This window comes from Pleurodeles waltl, chromosome 9 (genome assembly GCF_031143425.1).
Source record: "Pleurodeles waltl isolate 20211129_DDA chromosome 9, aPleWal1.hap1.20221129, whole genome shotgun sequence".
NCBI classification, from domain to species: Eukaryota; Metazoa; Chordata; class Amphibia; order Caudata; family Salamandridae; genus Pleurodeles; species Pleurodeles waltl.
Window position 1 is genome coordinate 644855112 of NC_090448.1, and position 21996 is coordinate 644877107.

At 48.4% G+C, this 21996-nt stretch overlaps 1 protein-coding gene across 1 annotated transcript in view; it reads right to left on the reverse strand.

Annotated features, from left to right (window-relative positions):
* Nucleotides 1-1236: 1236 nt before the first annotated feature.
* Nucleotides 1237-21996, reverse strand: part of LOC138258692 (peptidoglycan recognition protein 1-like) — a 143354-nt gene continuing 122594 nt past the window's right edge. The window contains exon 4 of the mRNA XM_069205989.1: nucleotides 1237-1493. Coding sequence (XP_069062090.1) covers nucleotides 1315-1493 — 179 coding nt within the window. The 3' untranslated portion in view covers nucleotides 1237-1314. The remainder of the gene's footprint in view (nucleotides 1494-21996) is intronic.

A 21996-nucleotide genomic window follows, 5' to 3' on the forward strand; every position in this document is an offset into this window, starting at 1 on the left:
GCTGCTGCTGTTAACGGGGGTGGGGTGGAATGGGTGACGCGCCTCCGCCACAGTAGGGGAGCCGTCGCAGCTAGAGACACATTTACTAAATTTTCAAGCAAAGCAGGCCATCAAGCAAAGTTGGTGTCCTGCATTGCAAGAAAGGGAGATAGCAGAATTGCTCCATATTTACAAATATGGAGCATTTCTGCTCTCTCCTTGCACTGGCACACTGCGCACCAAAGCAGCCATCCTTGCAAAATAGTGCAAGGGTGCCTGTGTTAAGGAAATTATTGTTTTTGTGAAGGAAGGGGCACTTTCCTCAACAAAACAATCATTAGAGGCATTTTCACCTTTGTTTGTGTGTTGCAGAATACAGCACATGTTGAAAGAGGAAATAACAAGGCAAAAGAAAGATATTTACACCTCACTTGAAAAGGCATACCATTTTGACACTTTACCAGGTTTATATGTTTGTAAATCTGGGAATGTGCCAAAATCCATGAGTGGGTGAGTGTGAACACTTGTGCTCCACCAATGGAACCTCCTCCCAAGTTGAAATGTAACGTAACTTAGTACAAGCAACTGCATTGTGCTACATTTCTTTAGAAAGCCATGAAAGGCCATGCAAATCAGGCCTTCTGTGGCTTTGTAAATAATACTGAAGCCTTTGCGTTGTACTTACATACTCTTTGGTGAAACCGGGACAAGGCAAAGGCTTCATAAATATGGGGCCCAGTATGTTATCCCTGAGGTAAGAGGGCCTTTGCATATTGTTCCATGATGTAGTGTACAATTTAGGGGTTCAACTTGCACAACAATAGTATCGTTGACAGAGGACACGCCAGCCTTGTGCCTCTGCCTGTTGCATAAGATTCATATATTATCAGCCCAGTTCTCACATACATTAATGGGCTTGTATATGGTAATTCTGCCCATCCCTTGAGTCCATTCCCAGGCTTATCCTAGTATTTTCCTTTTATTTACATCTCCTGTCCAGAGCGGCAAATACCTTTTCAACACCACTTGCTAGTAACATAGCTTCTGGGTGGGTGTCAGTGGAGTAGTTCAATAGTTGTATCAGTCATCTTACACTGGATATGACAACGGTATGCAAGGACACATGAGCCGAAGAGGACAAGGGGAAGATTTGGAGAGCAGAACTGGAGGTAGTCGAATTTTCTCAACGTGTCTTAGGTTTTGTAGATCTCTGACAAATAATTTTCTTGAAAGGCAAACCCTTTCATATTTACAATTTTTAATGATTCACAAAATGAGAAATACTATTTGTCGATCTAAAATGAATTATTGAAATGTGCCAGACATTTTTCGCCCTCAGGCATGGAAGCGTGGCCATGTCTGGATGAGCTTGTACAAAGCATCTCCTGGACAGACTGTGTTCCCAAGGTCTCTGTGTCCCTTCAGGATGCAGTCACGGCTGAGATGTCCTCTTGAGATGCCAGCACAGATCAAAGTCTCAACCTTCTTCATGGCATCGGTGCTCGGAGTCTGGTCTGAAAGAATGAGCACACAGAATGATAGTTGTCACCTTGCATGTGTAACAAGCACCAAAAACATCATTGTAGGATCGAGAAAGGCATTAAAGCTCGAGACGACTATTTTACACCAAAGCCTCACTCTGGCCGTCTGCACACAGGCTCTAAAATTTCACATCATAAGAGTATCTCCTCTCCAGTATTGGCTGGCTTGCACACGTGCTGGTTAGGCTGCCTCTCAAGTTGCAAACAGCTTTTCAATCTTTGTCAGTTGCATAAATATAGACTTATAATAAGGTCTCACCAAATCTACATAATATTTACACAGCAGCACAGTCTTTTAAAAACAGCATTGCCAGTATTGCTATGCTCACACCTTTCTTACCTTTATTTCAGCATGAATTCCTGCTCCATTCTCTTTTAAACGTCATGACACACTGAGGAAACGTGAGCAAATATTTGTCTGAAAATAAAACAGCTACCACCCTACCCAAGCGTGGTTATTCCCAATATGTTTTTCCATAAAATACTGCAGTAATAGTGCATAATACTACAATCTGCTACCCTAAATACATACCTCAAGCCAGGGAATGAAAACACCAGTCCTTCATTTGACATCTCTGGCTACACACACCGGAACAACACTAACCATTACAACACCTACAACCAAACATAAACTGTTCTAAACCTCCCAATAAGAGGGGCACACAAAGACAGATTTCCTTTCCCTCTAAGGGCACCTTACTTATAACACTGTCTTTTGAGAACAGGAAACGGATGGGTGTGTCTGACGCTTCTCTCTGACAAGTTAGGCTCATCTAGATTCAGAGCATTATGAGTCAGCCAATCCTGCCAGACAAACTCTAATATGCAGGGGTTAAAAGTGGAAAGGAGAACCTTCACCCTGGCCCCTGGAAACAGTGGACACATTCACCTATTGAATGACTGAAATTATTATGGTAAACTCAGCAGTCACAATACAGAAAAAAATGAACATTACAAACCCCAAAGCATTGTACATCACACATACCTAATATTGTTAATGAATTCGTCAAAAACGACCTAATGCATATGTATATTTTATCAGTCTCATGTTTAACCCGTTGGATTATTGCTATTGATTAGTATTTACCCTCAACCAGTCCTCGCGTCCCCCCCACCAAATGTCAGTTCTCCTTATACCCTTCTCCTCAATGATTATCTGTGAAGGAGTAGGAGAGAGTTTGCAGCCTTTACATATGTGCACTGTACCCAATGAGCAATGTCTCAGTCAGATACGTGTTGGAAAGGCAAGCGAATATATCCCATTCTGCTTTCTTCGTCCTGCCATATTTTTCCTGTGTGAGATCTGCAGGCCTTGTAATGTTACTTACTATAAGTAGCTCTTCGGAAAGCGGAATGTAAGATTCTTCTGAGATGCATTTCCTTTCTTTTTGTTAGTGCAGCCAATGCCATCTTGCTGCTTTAATAATTTGGTAGTCTCGCACCTTCTTTTAGGTGTTAGCTCCAATCAAAGTATTAGATCTTAGTGCCCTAGGCTCCGCACATGACACACGCTAAAGAGAAGGTGTGGTTCAAATTTCCCATACAATTAGCACTATTTTGTATGTAACATGCATGTGTCAACAGGAAAGCCATGTCACACATGTCCGTACACTGAATATTCACAGCCCCCACACTCCTTAAACCTTAAACAGAATCCAGAATGTGACGAAATAGTAAAGACCAGGCTTGAAGATACCCAAACCAAAAGATTTGCAAGACCATACTAATGGCAATACCACACCTTACAAATCTCTCTTAACGAAACAACACAAGAGATAATCGGAGATCTGACTACCCACACATGCCAATTACTTTTTGAACTAGGATATCTGGTAACTGTAATGCACAGTTGCATATTTGTAACGCCCTTCAGCAATTTAGAAATCAAGTCTGTCACTCAAGTGTTTCTCAATACGCATAGTTCATCAGCTGTAACATAATGAGTACTCATTGGGGATGCAATTTCTGTGCTGGTGGGGGCTACTGGTTCCAGCATTCCTCATGCCTGGAGGTGCTGCCAATCCCTGTTGCAACTGAGAGGGGAGGAGCTTTGCCCCCTTGTACTTATAGCACCATCGTCAGCCCTACTGGAGTTTCTCTGTTGGTGGGGGACTACTGGTTCCAACAGTTTTCACACCTGGAGGTGCAGCCAATCCCTGCTGCACTTGAGTGGGGAGGAGCTGTGTCCCTGGTGCTTATACACCATAGTCAGCCTTGTCCTGTGCCCATCAGTGCCAGGAAGAGGAGGGGTGGTGCCACTCCCCTCGGTTTTCCTTTTTTTGGCCACTCCTTTGCGGACATTCGGTTGCAGTCATCCATTTGAATGTCGCTCTTTTTTGGTCCTATAGGGGCCTCACGGGGCTTACGGACAGCTACTCACCACAATATAGTGTGAAATAGTGCTAATAATACTTTGGGGTTGGAGGCAATTTTCTGCTGGGGATTTTTGCTTTGGCTTAACAAGGATATCAGTAATTATTACTTGTTGTTTGGTATCATTTTGGGACGGACTTTGCCTAGCACTATTTGTATTTATCGCCACCGCCTAGCTCTGTTTAGGCAACTAGACTGTGATTATGGGGAAAAGGAAAGCACCAGCCACCAAGACTTTGTCCCCTCATGTTGCCCCTCGTGTCTCCACCATCAAGGGTTTCCTGACCTGAGCTGTTGAGGTGGTTTCAAAGGAGACTAAGTTAGCTGAAAGAAGGCTGTCGCTGAAGCCTTCCCCTGACCTATTTGTTCCCCTAGTTGTCCTGATGCTTCTTTTAGGGTGACAGTGTCAGGTGGCACAACTGAACCCAGAGTGCTGAAGGGGTACCGGTTTGGTGTATGCCAGTCAATGAGGGTGCTCAAACCACTGTTACGTTTTTTTCCAGGGCCTAAACTCTTCTCATGATGACCTCTTGTCTGTCTGAGGATGTTTTAAACGCTAAATTAGAACCTTTTCTGTCTATGTTATCTCAGATTGCAGAGGTAGTAATCAATCTGCCCCTGGAAGCTACACCTTATGTGGTAGTCCCAGGAAATGTACCCCACTGGAACAATCCTGTACCCGAGTCCTTTGATGTTTTAAAATATAAAGTGGTACACTGGCTCACCATGCATTCTAACATAGGCACAGAGATCTATGAGTCTGTTAATAGGGTCCAGAGGATTAGTTAGTAGAGATGGGTGGGGGATTGTGTTGTGGTAAACTTTAACAAACCCACTATTGCTACTGGCGTTCTGGCCACCCTGAGTGCACCTCTGTATCAAGGATCAACTACTATTCAAACACTTCTTCTGGGTTTTTTCTAGAAGCCTGAAATGGTCTGTCGCCCCTGGTGGAACCATGTGCGGAAGAGGCAAGTCTCCTGGTGCAGCTTTCCATCAGCCCCGTTTGCATCCCCAGATGTGTATTTGTCAAATAGATTTGCTCCCGTAAGCAACCTTGAGATGTGCAACTGACTGACAACCCCAATCTATTCCCCATTCTCCATGGCCACGTCTTTCCTCTGGCTAGCAATAGTGGGTTTGTCAGCTAAGTTCAATGACTGTAATTGGGTGCAGTTTGTCAGGTCTAAACAGATTTTTGCCTCCGGGAATCCTGGGAAGTGAAAAATACCTTATTTTTAGATGGTTGCAAAACCTTTTTTCCCTTGCAGTGCCCTCTGTGGTGGGGAGGGCTAGAGGGGGTTTGATTGTGTTTGTTGCAGCGGAGCTTTGTGTGTATGTAAATGTATGTAAAGGATTTGGAATGGGATTCGTCTCTCAGGCAGGGGTTGAAACTATCTGTCCCTGGTCTTACTCCACTAGTATTGGTTAATTTTTATAACGTGAAGGCTGGAGCAGTTGGGGTGTTCATGGTTTGCTATTGACTCTTTGTTGGCACATGGACCCCGGAGGAAGAAGCTTATATTAGCAGGGACTTTAACTGTCACTTATGTGATTGCCCCTTAGGACCTGCTTCAAGCAAGCCTAAATGCATGTTGGATGAAGGGTTGCATGTGGTTCACATTAAGGGATGCTCGGAGCTTAAGATAATTGTATGCACTTATAACCTTGTCGTTACTTAACTCTTCTAACCCAATCAGTCTTCTGACATTCTGAGGGAGAGGATACATGTCCATTACAGATTTTGAGCTCCCTTACATTTGCTGATATCTAAGTTTGATGTAATTCATAGCTCTTTAAGTGATCTTAACCCCCTGTCCCTAGTCATCAGTGGAGTAATTGGAGCTGGGTCCCGGGGTGAGAGACAAAGGGGGCTTTCCACTGTCCATCAGAGTAGGAGACTTAAATGGTCTCAGATAGAGCTGTTGCAACTTAAAGTGTTGCTTTTTTCAAGTTGTCGGCAGGAGATTGCTACTTGTTTGGACCCATGTTCCCCAGATGGAGATATTCTGTCAGCATTAGTGAGTATTGCCCAGAAAGTACAAGCATTATTACTGGTCCTTGTGACAAGTGGTGGCCCGCAGGTCCCTAAATGGTTTGATGGTGACTATTCCAGGAGACTCCGCTGTCTAAAGGTAGCACTTATGCAGTTTCCCAGAGATAGGGATCTTGTTGCATTTGTTGGAGGGGGTTGTATAAAAAGGCCTTAGCTCAGCTGAATAGACAGATTCTTTCTGATTGTTTGCCCTTTAATCAAGTAAATAGAATTCCCTGTATCACGTATGTGAGGGCAACTTTTGTCAGTCTAGGATAGCAGACATATTTTATAATCCCCACTCCCTGAGTTTTTTAGATCTGAAAAGGGTGAGGGATTTGTTTTTAGCAGGTGAACTGACAAACATAGAATAAGCAGAGAGGATAAAACCTATAGTTTGGGGACATATGCTCCTGAAAACCGTTCGAGGACTGGATCAGTATCTAATCAATGTTTCCAATGTGAGGGATAGATTTGGTTTAGTGAGATTCGGGTTTAATCGGCTATATCATCTTTTAGCATCACTTAGTGGCTGGTGCCAATCTGGCACTTCGTTGCCCTGTGGCTGTAACAATAACTCTCTGCAGGATACTCTACATTTTGTAATGTTTTGTAAATATTTTAGTGTGCCTAGAAAGCTGTTTATTATTCCTTTGTTGAAATCTCCGAATTTTATGCAAGTTTGCCCAATATTGATGTTTCTGCAGTTGTGAACTTTTTATGTGCTATTTCCTGTTTTTACGAGCTGCTTTGAGGTTGAGACATTCAAGGCCTGACTGATTAATTGTATTGCTGCTAATGAGAAAATCTTAATGTGTAATCACTGCTGCTTTGTAATAAAAATTTTAAAGTTTTGAACTCTGTACTGATTTTATGCTTGTATGTATTATACTTTTATGCTCTTTTTATGGTTGCTTGTACAACCAAATACAGATTTAAGATGTTGAGTACTCATTAGTATTTGTGCTTTCAATCCCTGCAATATGAAGTCACGTTGCCGACATTGACAATACCTTAATACCATACGTGATTCGGGTGATGTGAACAAAATCTGAACAAATGGACGACTCAATAGCTCTTCCTTTGAATAATTGCAATAGAGTTCCTAATCCTACTAAGGATGACCTGTCTGTAGAGTTCATATCCCTGGATTGATAGATCCAAAAGTAAAGTGCAAATCAAAGTCTAAGGGGGTTATTACAACTTTGGAGGAGGTGTTAATCCGTCCCAAAAGTGACGGTAAAGTGACGGATATACCACCAGCCGTGTTACGAGTTCCATAGGATATAATGGACTCGTAATACGGCTGGTGGTATATCCGTCACTTTACTGTCACTTTTGGGACGGATTAACACCTCCTCCAAAGTTGTAATAACCCCCTATGTGTGAATTCCGGTCTCAAAACGATACTGCTTTACCAAATACAAACATGTATTGGTAACCAATTCTCTAACTGGGACCTATAAGGAAAATGCTTTATTTAAGAACAGACACAGACATGGGGGCCTGATGATCTCAGCATTTCTTAGTGAGACACAATTTGAAACCTACCTCATTAATATTCATGAGGTAGGTAGAGTTGTGAATTACTAGGAATTGGCATTTGTGAACCGACCTATTAGTAGAAAGGTTAGTTTACAAAATAGCACACGGGTTGCAAAACTACTGGTCACAAACTGAGACCAGCATTTTGCTACCAGTGTTTTGTACATCTGGCCCAAGGTCCCCAATAACGTGCTGAAAGTGTGATGAATTCCAAACTCCTGGCAACCCATCTCTCTGTCAGAGTGGCGGAGAACATTAGGTCTGTCATGCTGATGGACTATCGCCTGACAAATTTAGAGGTCACATTTGGCTCAGTGGTGATTTCTGTGTCTTCAAAAGAACCAAAGTGTAAACAACACAGTGGTGGTGGTCCACTGTTTTGCAGTCCACACCCTAGTGTTTATAGCCAAACACAGGGGGTCATAAATTGTGACCTGCCTAACTAATATTCATTAGGCACATTGTTTGCATCCCCTAGGAATGATTTTGTGAACCAACCTAATAGTGCATGGGTTGGTTTATAATATCAAAGTTAATTCACACAAAGTTGGTGTGCAATTTGCTACCACTTGTTTCAATTCTTATAGAGGTCATGACTTATGTCTATTACACAATCTGTTCAGCTGATGGTCTTGCACACTGATGGCTTATGAAGCCAAAAGAATCATCATTTAGGGCCTGATATAGATCTTGAAGGTATTACTGCCATCCTGCCACGTCAGTGGGCCTGAGTATTCCGGCAAGTTGACAGAGTTCCCACTGTAGCATTTAGATGTATTGCAGCTGAGCCACCGACTGCCTTGTGGCGTGCACTTCCCAACTGTGAATCTGGCAGCCTCCTGCCTATCCTATTTACATGTTTCAGTTCTGCAGACAGTGTACTGCGTGCTGTCTGAGGGAGCCCGTTGCAGGACCCAGTGTACATTGTACAATGGCAGTGGCTTTGGAATAGAGGTAAGTTACACAATTACACCATGCACCTCAGCCATATGTGTCCATCTACATAACACACTACACAATACACTACATACACACTATCCCTTGCCATTCCACCACAATACTACATATATATGCTGAAAACATGCATTGCAATGCATCCATAACACAACATAAAAGGACTATTGGCATCACACCCACATACAACACAACCGCAACTATCAACACAATTACACATTCATCTACACAAACACTCTCACACAAAAGCTCAACTAGACACATCACAACAATGACTACAACCAAACTGCAACACTCACAGGAATGTTGCACAAAGCAGCACAACACACAATCAAACATACACAACAAACAGCAGACCCGCATGCAAGTGGCACACATACAGACACAAAAATATCACCCACTCCAGCTCCCTCTACCTCAACCAGCTAATCCACTCACACCATCCCAAATAAAAGCTGTGAGGTGCAAGATATGTGCCCAATAGATGCCCATACCTGAGGAGAACATCCTTGGACTAGAGGCAGGACACAACGAAATTGCTGAGATACACATGTACTGACTCACATTCACAACTGGAAGCACCATATTACACTTACAGGTCCCATTGCAAAGTGCACACATGGACAAGGTTGACAATTGTCATATTCACTGTATTTTAGTGCAATCATTCATGTGTTTATGAATACTTACACCAAAATAATATTTGTGTAAGTCATCAGATTCTCTTAATGCAGGTGTATCTCCAATGATGTTTTACAGACATATACATGTCGCAAGTTGTTAGAAAAAATATACTGTGACCTATATATGACTGCAATGGTTCTGAGATAATGTTAAGTGCTAAGGCAATGTCCACTGGTAATTTGTAATGCTTTTCCTCTGTGGTCCAGTGGCAGCAGTGAAGGAAGTGCAAATGGGAAACAAGGTAGATTTGTATCTCATTTCCAACCCAATCCTCCAAGTCTGGTGTGGAGGTAACACTGTCTCAGTTGGCTTGGCGGGAAGGCACATTTTGATAGGCTTAGGGGAAACAGTGACTGGAGTCCCGCCACCAGCCACCATTTCCAATGGTGCTGTTGAGGGGGGTGGAGATTCCTGGTAGAGTAGTTGGGACACAGCTGATCTTTCGTCTATGGTCCCGCCAAAATCCAAATCGGACAGGTGGACTGCTAAGGTGGCAGATGGGTTTTCCGATGGAAAACTGACATCAGGGCCATTACTGCCAAGATCTAAATCGGGCCCAGAATCTTTAAAATTCAATTAAATATTGGAATCCAGTTTTAGCTTAGCAAAAATGAGCTTACTGTGTATCTGCCGGAATTGTCAACTTTTGCTTTCTTTGTATGAGTTCAACATTTTCTTTCAATTGTATTTTATTGATCTTTTTTTCACACCTGTGTACCCACCAACAACTCCCTCCTACCTCCACCACCTACTTCTCCCCCCACAACTAGCCATGAGTGTTAGTCAAGATAAACAACAGAAGTAGACATGTTAAGCTAAAAGAAAAAAGAAAAATCTATGCTAGACACAATCTCTGAACAAGGCACTACTGATAATCATCACTGCATCAATTTTAGTGATCACAGTGATTGGAAACATCTTAACAACACACCTCCCCAGACAAGTAGGTCACCAGTGGGTGCAAAGTATCAATGTACTTAATGCTGAAGTTGTTCAAGTCCCAGGTTAGCTTCTCATCACCAGCATTGACCATAACTTGTTGGCCCAGCCCTGCACTCATTGTATGTCCATTTATTTCTATCTGAGGGCTAGTAATTGTTTAGCTGCAAGTATAATGTTTATAGCTATTCTCCAATCAGTGAGTGATAGGGATTTTATCTCAATATCTGTAGCCTCAGTATGATTACAGAAGGGTCTGTTCAAATCACATACCCCAATACCCCTTTTATATGGCTCATAGGGGGTCATTAAAAGTGGCGTCCGTCCCGCCAACAGGCTGGCGGTACGGAGACCCATATTATGACCGCAGCTGTAGCGCCGCGGTCGCACCACCGGGGCTGGCGGTTTCCCGACGTTTTAGCCCCTGCGGTGATAATCCGCCAGGGCAGCGCTGCAAGCAGCACTGCCCTTGGGATTATGACTCCCCTACCACCAGCCTGTTTCTGGCGGTTTGCACCACCAGGAAGAGGCTGGCGGTAAGGGGAGTCCTGGGGCCCCCTAACAGGGCCCCGTGCAGCTTTTCACTGTCTGCATAGCAGACAGTGAAAAGCGTGACGGGTGCTACTGCACCCGTCGCAAGGCCGCAACACCGCCGGCTCCTATGTTGCGGCCGCATCCCCGCTGGGCCGGCGGGCGTAAACTAGGTTTGTGCCCGCCGGCCCAGCAGGGATGTTGTAATGGGCACCGCGGGAGTGCGCCCGCATTGGCGGCCGCATGGCGGTTACAGCGCTGCCCGCCAATGTTGTAATGACCCCCATACTCTCCTTCCAAAACACTGTCAATCACGGGTATTCCCACCAGGCATACCTTTCATTTCCTTCCACTCCACAATTACTCCAGAATAGACCATAGTAATTAGCATACATCTGTTTTAGTTTCATCTGGGTACTATCAATACACCATAACACCATATGGTTATACACGGACTCTCTGTTTTGAATGCTTTTACAAAATCTAGGTATGTCATCCCACAGATTATTTAATTGGCATGAAGTAGCTTCAACATTTAACAACTGTCATCATTGCTTCTTATCGGGCCATTAAACATTTGCACCTTCATCTACTAGGGCAGTATCAATATTTGTGATAAGCCCTTTCAGTGAAGAGTATGTGGCAAATAACCTTTCCCAGTGGGCGAGGGGTTGCCTCTCTGTTCCCTGATTGCATTACCCAGTATCTCAGTTGGAAGTATTGAAGACAATTCCATCTCTTGCACCTTAAATTCTATTTTTACACATATCAAAGGATTTTACCACCCGACCATTAACCAAATGTCCAAGAATTCTACAGCATCCCACTGACTATTTCTTAAATTCCAGGCCCTTCCACCTTGAAGAGAAGTCTGGATTACAATAAAGGGTGTATAGGGAATGGGAAAGATGTAAGGGTCTATCCCTTTGTAACCATGTCCCATATTTCTACTGTGGTCGATACATAGCTTACTGCTAGTTTTTCAAGTTTTGGCATCCAGGGGATAGCCCACAGGGCTAATCTCTTAACCACCTCATCCATGTGGATCTAAAGTCTTTCTGTTTTGTAACAAGCCACTTAAACAATATCCTAAATTGGACTGCTTGAAAATATATTTTTATATATGGCAATCCCAGGCCTCCTGACTCCTGATCTTTTCTGCATTCTTAGTACACTCTGTGACAGGCGTGGCAGGTTGCCTGTTCAGATAAAGGTATCTACAGTTGTCTGGAGAGTTTTCAAATCTTTTTCTTAGATTATGACTGGGAGAGCCTAACCTTGGCCACTTACTGCATTACCTTAAACACACAAAAAATGATGAGAAGATGCTAGGAATCAGTCTACCTAGGGGCAATGGTGCAGGTTAGCATTCCAACCTAACAGTCTTTTGCCTGTCACGCCATCTCAGATTAGACCTAACTATATGCAAATCTGTCTTGACTCCAAAAGGAACAGTCCAGTCCAAACTGCCAAGCCATCTCCTCTCTGAACCAGAATGCAAACAACCCAAGACCAGTTTTGTTTTGACTGGGGCTCTTTAACTAGGTGTAGCTTGGTTCCAGTGGCACAGTGAGCACAGGGCCTACGTCTGGGCATACCCTTGGCCACTTAGGGCGTTACATCAAACATACAAATGGGGAAGCGGAAGAGTATGCAGTAGGTCTAATCACTGACAATCACTCAGGTAGTATTCCAACCCATTGTTCTTTTGCCCACCATGCCACCTTAGATTAGACTAAGCTATATGCAAATCAGTCTTGACCCCGCTTCAGAAGAAACAGTCCAGTCCAAACTGCCAAACCAGGTCCTCTATGAACATGGAGCTCAAGCAAGCCAAGACCAGTTTTTCCCTTATTGGAACTCTTTATTCTGGTTTAGCTTGGGTCCATTGGCACAGTGAGCAAAGAACCCATGTCTGAGCACAACTTTGACCGCTAGGGATACTACATCAAAACACAAAAGGTGATGGAAAGATACTTGTAGTAACACAAACCACTAGAAATCATTTGTGTAGCATTCTAACCCAGTGTTCTTTTGCCCACTATGCCACTTCAGTTTAGACCACACTTTTGGGGTCATTACAAGCTTGGCGGGCGGCGGTAACGGCCGTGCGGCCGCCAATGCGGCCGCACTCCCGCGGACCCCATTACGACATCCCCGCTGGGCCGGCGGGCGCAAACCAAGTTTACGCCCGCCGGCCCAGCGGGGATGAGGCCGCAACATAGGAGCCGGCTCCTAATGGAGCCGGCGGTGTTGCGGCCGTGCGACGGGTGCAGTAGCACCCGGCGCGCTTTTCACTGTCTGCTATGCAGACAGTGAAAAGCTGGCCGGGGCTCTGTTAGGGGGCCCCTGCACTGCCCATGCCAGTGGCATGCCAGTGGCATGGGCAGTGCAGGGGCCCCCAGGGGCCCCAGGACTCCCCTTACCGCCAGCCTATTCCTGGCGGTGCAAACCGCCAGAACCAGGCTGGGGGTAGGGGGGTAATAATCCCCAGGGCAGCGGTGCTTGCAGCGCTGCCCTGGCGGATTATCACCGCCGGGGCTAAAACGGCAGGAAACCGCCGGCCCCGGTGGTGCGACCGCGGCGCTACCGCCACGGTCGGAATACGGGTCTCCGTACCGCCAGCCTGCTGGTGGTACGGGCGCCACATTACCCCTTACTCTTGGTCCCCTAAAGAATTACATCAAACACATAAAAGCTGATGGGAGAATGCTTGCAGTAAGTCTAACCACTGGCAGTTACTCAGGGCAGCATTCCACCCCATTGTTCTTTTGCCCACCATGCCACCTCAGATTAGACCCAGCTATAAGCAAATCAGTCTTGACCCTGCTCCAATAGGAACAGACCAACCCAAACTGTCAAACTAGGTCCTTTCTGAATTGAGGTACAAACAACCAAAGACCAGATTTGACCCTGTTGGGTCACTTCAGTCAGTGTAGCTTGTTTCCAGAGGCACAGTAGTCATTGGTCCATTTTAGTTAGTCGATTGGGCACAGTGATAGGTTAGCTTAGGATTGCGCCCTGTGCCCTTTTACCTAGTCAATATGTTCTGTATCCCTTCATTCATATTTATTCATTTTATTTCTGCTTCTTTTAGTGGTAGTGTTTTTATTTTCATTACCAGCTGCTATTCTGTGCAGGTGTCCGTATCAGTGCTATGGATGACATGCTTTGCATCATGTTCCCTTCCTTGGATTCACAAGAATGGAATGCGAGACACACAGAATAATATTTTGTACTGCCAGCCCTAACCGGGGGTCTCCAACCAGTAACTCGTGAGCTACTTGTAGCTCTTGAGCTAATCATAAGTAGCTCTCCTGTATGTAGCCCAGACTACAAAAACTGAAAAGTTTATATTTAAACTACATTTTTTAAGCAACATTTTCTATCTATACTTCATGCCAGTTTGCGGCTGACCTCAGCCTTTGAGTCTCTGCCAATCCTGATCTGGAGGCTGACGGCCTGACCTTATAACAAGGTAACTGTGGTGGGTTGTGCTCCTCATGGACACTGCATGGACAGAGTTGGCTTACATCGCCAAGCTCTCTCTAAGGGGCTAGAGATTACGCTTTTAGGTAGGAATTGCATATTTATGTCATTGCAATATTTTGGGGTTGTTTGTATTGACATCTCTAATTTTTACAATACTGAGGCCCTCATTACAACCCTGCTGGTCGGTGATAAAGCGGCAGTAATACTGCCAACAGTCCGGCGGTAACAAAAATGGGATCATGACCACGGCGGAAACTGCCAATACAGACATCCATTTTAAGACTCTGACCGCCACGGCGGTAGCAACCAACACCGCGCGGTCACCGCCAACAGACAGGCGGAAGACAATGTACCGCCCACCCCATTACAGCCCTCTAATCCGCCAGCTTTTCCGGGGCGATACCAATGCCATCAAAAGCATGGCGGAAACAGTCTTTGGAAGGGAAACCACTCACTGCTTGACACTCAACGAAGAACCAGGACACCATGGAGCCCGAGCTACAGGTCCTACCGATGCTGGTCTACCTCCTCATACACGACAAATATCAGAGGCGGTGGCTATGACCACGGTGAGTACTGCACCTAGCACACAGAGGTGGGGGGGAGGAAAAAGAGAGTGACACACACAGGCAACACACAACACCCACACCCCCGCCCTCACCCGCAACACCATACACACAAACACATGCAACAGTAAATTTATACCCCGTTACCCCATGGAAGAACGCAAGGCCAAAAGGAATTGAGTGAAATAAGTGATATTTTTGAAATAGGCAAACAGTGGTGGTCATTACAACATTGGCGGTAAAAGGCGCTTACCGCCGTGCAGAAGACCGCCAATACACCGCCGTGGCCGCGGAATTCCGCCACAGCTATTATGGCACACATCTCGGACACCGCCGAAATTCAGCCACCCACACAAGTCCGCCACACCAAAGGTCAGTGATAAACTGGCGATAACAAAACCTCCACCTCCACGGCAACAGAAACACGCCCATGCTATTACGACCCACGAATCCACACGGCGGTCTTTCAACCGCGGTATACCATTGGCGGTACACACCGCCGCGCTCAAAATACACACACATCTCCAAAACACCGTGACATTGGACAATTCGAAATACACACACCTGACACACATACAAACAACACTCCCACACACCCAACGCAATATAAAATACACACCCACATCACCCACAAACCCCTACGACCAAACATTTATCACGAAGGCCAGAGACACAGCACAGATCAGCCAATCCCCCCACGCAGAGGCACACAACACCATCACCAACACAACATCCACGCACAAAACACCACACACCACGACACATCACCACACACATTAACACTCACACTGCCCCACACATCACACACACCACCCCATGTCATGCCAAAGACACCTCCGCTTTTCCGAGGAGGAGCTCAGGGTCATGGTGGAGGAAATTGTCCGGGTAGAGCCACAGCTATTTGGCTCACAGGTACAGCACACATCAATAGCCAGGAAGATGGAGCTATGAAGAAGAATAGTCAACAGGGTCAACGCTGTGGGACAGCACCCAAGAAATAGGGAGGACATCAGGAAGAGGTGGAACGACCTACGGGGGAAGGTGCGTTCAACGGTCTCCAGGCACAACATCGCGGTTCAGGGGACTGGCGGCGGACCCCCACCTCCTCCCCCACAACTAACCACATGGGAGGAGCAAGTCTTGACCATCATGCATCCAGAGGGCCTCGGAGGAGTCGGTGGAGGATGGGACACTGGTAAGTCAAATCTTAACTAACATATCCCCCACCCTACCTGCATGCTATCACACACCCCCACCCTCACACCCATCCCCTATCACCCCAAATCCTCACTAATGTACTAATAACACAAACTACACATCCCAACACCAAGCCCTGCATGACACAATGAAGCATGGACACCTATCACCTAAGCATGCAGTGGGCACATACCCAGAACAACCCCCTAACCATCATCACACAAGCCCACGCACAGGAATGCTAGCACTGTGGTACACGGTCACCCACCCATTGCACACCATCACACACACACATGCAATAATCATGCTCTTATGCCCCTGCAGGAACACGAAGGACCGTCACCACACCAGAGCGTCCAGACAACACCACTCCACCCCCAGAAGAGGCCCACAGTGACGATTGCAGCTCTGCCCTACTGGGGCCTGATGACCAGCCTGGACCATCGTGGGCCTCAGGACAGTCGGTTCCCCTCGCACAGGCACAGACCAACACTGACCTTCCACCCTCTGGTAACACCAGCACAGCACCCACCCAGCGGGCCCATACCTCCGTACCCAGGACAAGTCAATAAGGGGTGTGTCCACCACTACAGGGAACCCAGGCTAACCCACCACCCCAACAACAACAGGGACCTGGGGGCAGTGGTAGTGGGCACACGGTCCAGGGGACGGAGGCACAGGAACACAGGGGAACTGGGAGGGCTGCTGTGCGACATGGAGCGGACAGGCCAAGGGAACCCACTCTCCACGAGGCCATCACCTCCATCCTGGGAGCATACCACCACTCCCAGGAGACGATGGCCACGGTCCTGGTCAAGTTTCAGGAGACCCAGCGCCTGCAGGAGGACCAGTATTTGGGGTTCAGGGAGGAGCTCAGGACCATCAGCTCCGCCCTGGGCACCATCGTAGGGGTGCTGAAGGACATACAGCAGACCCTGAGGGACACCGTGGTACTCCAAGGGGCCCCTGACACTAGCCAGGATGATGAACTGCCCACCACCTCCGCCGGCGCTAGTGGACAGGACGCCCCGCCACAGGACCACCACACCAGCAGCTCACCCCCTGCAGACGGACGACCACCACGCAAGCAGTCCCTGAGATCCAGGAACAGGACAGAGCAAGATGGCAAGATCCCCGCCAGGAAATGAGACCACACTGATTGTCCCCCCACTGCCCCACTTTGTTACCCTGTCCATACTTGAACTGCCCCAGCTCCTCTTCCTATGCCCAGATAGGCAGTGCACCTGTGAAACTAATAGACTGGACTCTGCCATGGACATGCCTCCGCCATCACCCATCCCCCATCACCATGTAACAACCCCCTCCCAATTCTGAGCACTGCAATAAACACCCTTGAAACACAAAACGATCTGGAATCAGTCTATGATTTGTTAAAATGTAATATCAATGACAGTGTGAAAATGCGTTGTGAGATGTAAAAGCAACATACCAATGTCACACATCAAAAGTCCTTGAAGGATGCAAGTAGATGACACACGTTGGTAACCACACCTGTGAAACCGTAATGGAAAGAAACAACTCAATTACCAAATAATCCCAAGTAATTACACACAGGATAGAGGAAGACGTGTGACAGTGAATGTAATGTAAAATCTGAAAATGTTCTCACCTGTGTGTCACTTGAAATATTGCTGTATGACTGACTCCCTGTTGTCGTTGTCTTCTTCCTCAGCTTCCTCCTCATCACTGTCCCCAGGCTCCACAGGCTCCACAGCTGCAGCAACACCGTCATCTGGACCATCCTCCTACAGAAAAGGCACCTGGCGTCGTAAAGCCAAATTATGAAGCATCGAGCAGGCGATGATGATCTGGCACACCTTCTCCTGTGAGTAGAATAGGGAACCACCTGTCATATGGAGGCACCTGAACCTGGCCTTAAGGAGGCCGAAAGTGCATTCGATCACCCTCCTCTTCCGCCAATGGGCCTCATTGTAGCGTTCCTCTGCCCTGGTCCTGGGATTCCTCACTGGGGTCAATAGCCAGGAAAGGTTGGGGTAACCAGAGTCCCCTAATAGCCATACACGGTGCCTCTGGAGTTGACCCATCATATCAGGGATGCTGCTATTCCGCAGGATGTAGGCGTCATGCACAGAGCCAGGAAACATAGCATTAACCTGGGAGATGTACTGGGCTGTCAATCATACCATCTGTACATTCATAGAATGATAACTCTTCCGGTTCCTGTACACCTGTTCACTCCTGTGGGGGGGGGACCAGAGCTACATGGGTCCCATCAATGGCACCTATGACGTTGGGGATATGTCCAATGGCATAGAAGTCACCTTTAACTGTAGGGAAATCCTCCACCTCAGGGAAAATGATGTATCTCCTTACGTGTTTCAGCAGGGCAGACAAAACTCTGGACAAGACGTTGGAAAACATATGCTGGGACATCCCTGATGCCATGGCCACTGTTGTCTGAAAAGACCCACTTGCAAGGAAATGGAGCACTGACAGCACCTGCACGTCAGGGGGAATTCCAGTGGGATGGCGGATTGGTGACATCAGGTCTGGCTCCAACTGGGTACATAGTTCCTGGATTGTGGCACGGTCAAACCTGTAGGTGACGATGACATGTCGCTCTTCCATTGTCAACAGGTCCACCAGCGGTCGGTACACCGGAGGATTCCGCCATCTTCTCCCATGTCCCAGCTGACGGCGCCTACGAAGGAGAAGAGCGACGATAAAGTCAATTGTCATCCAGGTATGTACCCACAGTTACACAGAACACGACACCACACACAAAACCCTTCCTGTATGTGTGTTGAGTGTAGGCCTAGCTATGTGTGACTCAGAATCAAATGAAGCCATGTGGGCCCCTGGAATGGCGGCTGCCTGACCTCTACACTGGGACAATGGGATTGTGGGGTAACTGCGCTGGCGTTGCACACCGTCGTGGTAGGCGGTCGTAGACCGCGGCGCAATGCTGCATTGGTTCACATAGGACCCTATGGGTCCCAGGAGCCAATGAACAGGTGCGCCGGCAGTGATGATATGCACCCCCGCGGACGTCACCGCCGCGGACGTCACCGCCATTTTCTATCTGTTCAATCACTAGATACCTGACCTTCGACAGGAGAGGACCTACACTGCAAGTGTTGCTGTGACCTCGGTCTGGAAGTGACAATGGCTGCTGCGTCTGGGGAAAGGGCCCCTGCCTTCACTGCTCAGGAGTTGGAGAAACTGGTAGACGGGGTCCTCCCCCAGTATACGCTACTCTACGGTCCTCCAGACCAACAGGTTAGTACACAGGGAGCACGTTGTATGGGCTAGGCCTGGGTGGAGAGGGCTGGGTGGAAGAGGGAAGGGGGCAGAGTTCAGGGAACATTAATGCATGTCAATGAATGGGCCACATGGCTAGAGTAGGGAGGGGGGCCACTCACATTGACGGTGCAGTTGGTAAGGACTTCTCTTCTTCCCTTGTGCATGTCATGTAGGTCAGCGCCCACCAGAAGAGGGACATTTGGCATGCCATCGCCAAGGACGTCCGGAGCCTGGGCACCCACTGCCGTAAAAGATGGAAGGACATTCGCCGCTGCAGCAAGAAGACGGCGGAGGCTCAGCTGGGGATGGCCTCCCAACGTGGGAGGGGTGCCCGTCACACTATGACCCCCCTGATGTTCCGGATCCTGGCGGTGGCCTACCCAGAGTTGGATGGGCGCTTGAGGGCATCACAGCAGACACAAGGGGGTGAGTACAACCTCATTCTGCAGACTTTGCGTGCAGTAGAGGGGTCTGGGTGGGGGAGGAGGGCTGTGGGTATACCTAGGCCAACCAGAAATGCGTAGACTAGGCCCCTCTGTAATACAGCCCATGTGGCACTCTACCCCACCTCAGTACAGTGCCAAGTACAGGTATAGTTCCCCCTGTGGCATCCATGAGTGCAGATGTCCACCATAGCGATGTAGGCCATATCCCAGGAATTGCATATGCAGAGGCCAGGAGCAGGGCATAATGCAGGGGGCTGCTTTGTCTGTCTTGTCCGCCAACGGTAGCGGTATGCCATGCACTCAACCTGTTCTTCTTCTGTCTTCCCCCCCCCTTTTTGTGCTCTCCCTGTTCTTTTGTGCATCAGCATCATCAGGCGGAGGTACAGTGGCACCGGAGCACGAGGGAGCTGCATCCCACATGGCCATGGAGGGCCACACCACGGACTCAGAATGCACCAGTGGGACGGAGGGCGAGGGGAGCTTCACGTCGGCCACCGGATCACCAAGCAGCGACACGGACTCGTCCGCCGATGTGGGCTCCCTTGTGGTGGCGGCACCATCTGTGCGCCCCACTTCTACAGGTACAGCCGCCACCTCCCCTACCAGCACCGTCCTCCCAGCAGCCCCTCGGCGTTAGCCCCGTGCCCGCTCACCCAGGAGGGTGGGCATCACCTTTGCCCCAGGCACCTCAGGCCCTGCCCCAGTCATCCCTGCTGCCCTCAGTGAGGAGGCCATTGACCTCCTCAGGTCACTCACTGTTGGGCAGTCTACCATTGTGAATGTCATCCAGGGTGTAGAACGAGAGTTGCAACGCGGTAATGCATTCCTGGAGGGCATTCATTCTGGTCAGGCTGTCCTTCAGCGAACCCTGCAATCTCTGGCCTCAGCACTGATGGCAGCCATTGTCCCTGTGTCTAGCCTCCCCCCTCCAACCTCCTCCGCCCAGACCCAATCCCCTGTACCCCAGCCCACCCCAAGCATACCTACAGACCAGCATGCACACAAGTCAGCACACACAAGTAGCTCAAGCAAACATAGGCACCACACAACCCACAGGCACTCACGCAAGCCTCACCCACATACAGACACAGCAACATCCACTGCCTCCACTGTGTCCCCCTCCTCGTCGTCTGCCTCCTCCCTCCCAGTCTCATCTACACACACACCTGCATGCACCACATCTACAGGCACCATGAATCGCACAAGGACACCCAGCACCCCAAGCTGCTCACCTGCACTCACCACCTCCACTGCCATTTACACATCCCCTGTGTCCTCTCCCAGTGTGTCTGTGACGCCCCCTCCCAAAGTACACAAACGCCGGCAATCACACATCCAGCATTCATCCACCTCATGACAGCCTCCAGTACCTGCACCTGCACCCAAAACACCTAAAGTGACACCTCCTACAACCACCTCCTCTTCCTCCACTCCCAGACCCCCTCTAACTACCCATCCCAGTGTTCGTCAGAAACTGTCCCTCTGTAAAGTTGACCTTTTTGCCCCCACCCCCCCTCCAATTCATCAGTCCCGTCGTAGCGCCTCAGCCAAAAAGCCCCCAATACCAGTGGTGCCTGTTCAAGCTATGTGGAGTGCACCGGCCACCAGGGCAGGCAGTGTGACCCGGAGCCAAGGCACTGGCAGCCCACCCCCTGTAAAGGCTCTGAAATTGGAGAGTGGACAACGGGACCATGTGAAGACTCCTGGTGGGAAGACAACTCACATGGGTTCCAAGGGGATTGGAGAGTCAGCTGTGACTCCACCAAAGGTGGGGAAGGGCCAGAGGAAGTCTACCCAGCCTGTTGTGAGTATCACGGCAGAGAAGGGCGGCATCATTGCCGGCGGTCGAGACCCAACCGCCAGCACCGTCGTCACTGGTCAGGAGACCACCGCCACCGTCTGAGTCATAGCCCAGGAGGGCCCAAGTATCGTCACTGGTCAGGAGACCACCGTCAGAGTCAGTGCCCAGGAGGGCTCAAGTATCGTCACTGGTCAGGAGACCACCGCCACGGCCGGAGTCATAGCCCAGGAGGGCCCAAGTATCGTCACTGGTCAGGAGACCACCGCCGGAGTCAGTGCCCAAGAGGGCCCAAGTATTGTCACTGGTCAGGAGACCACCGCCGGAGTCATTGCCCAGGAGGGCCCAAGTATCGTCACTGGTCAGGAGACCACCGCAGGAGTCTGTGCCCAGGAGGGCCCAAGTATAGTCACTGGTCAGGGGACCACCGCCACCGCCGGAGTCAGTGCCCAGGAGGGCCCCGGTTGCCACAGCCCAGGTGGGCTATGAGGGAACGTCATGCCACACACCAATGCCCAGTCTAGGGAACGTCATGCCACACACCAATGCCCAGTCTAGGGATCGTCATGCCACACACCAATGTCCGTACCAGAACCGCCATGGCAAAGCACCGCTGAACAGGGCAAAGACC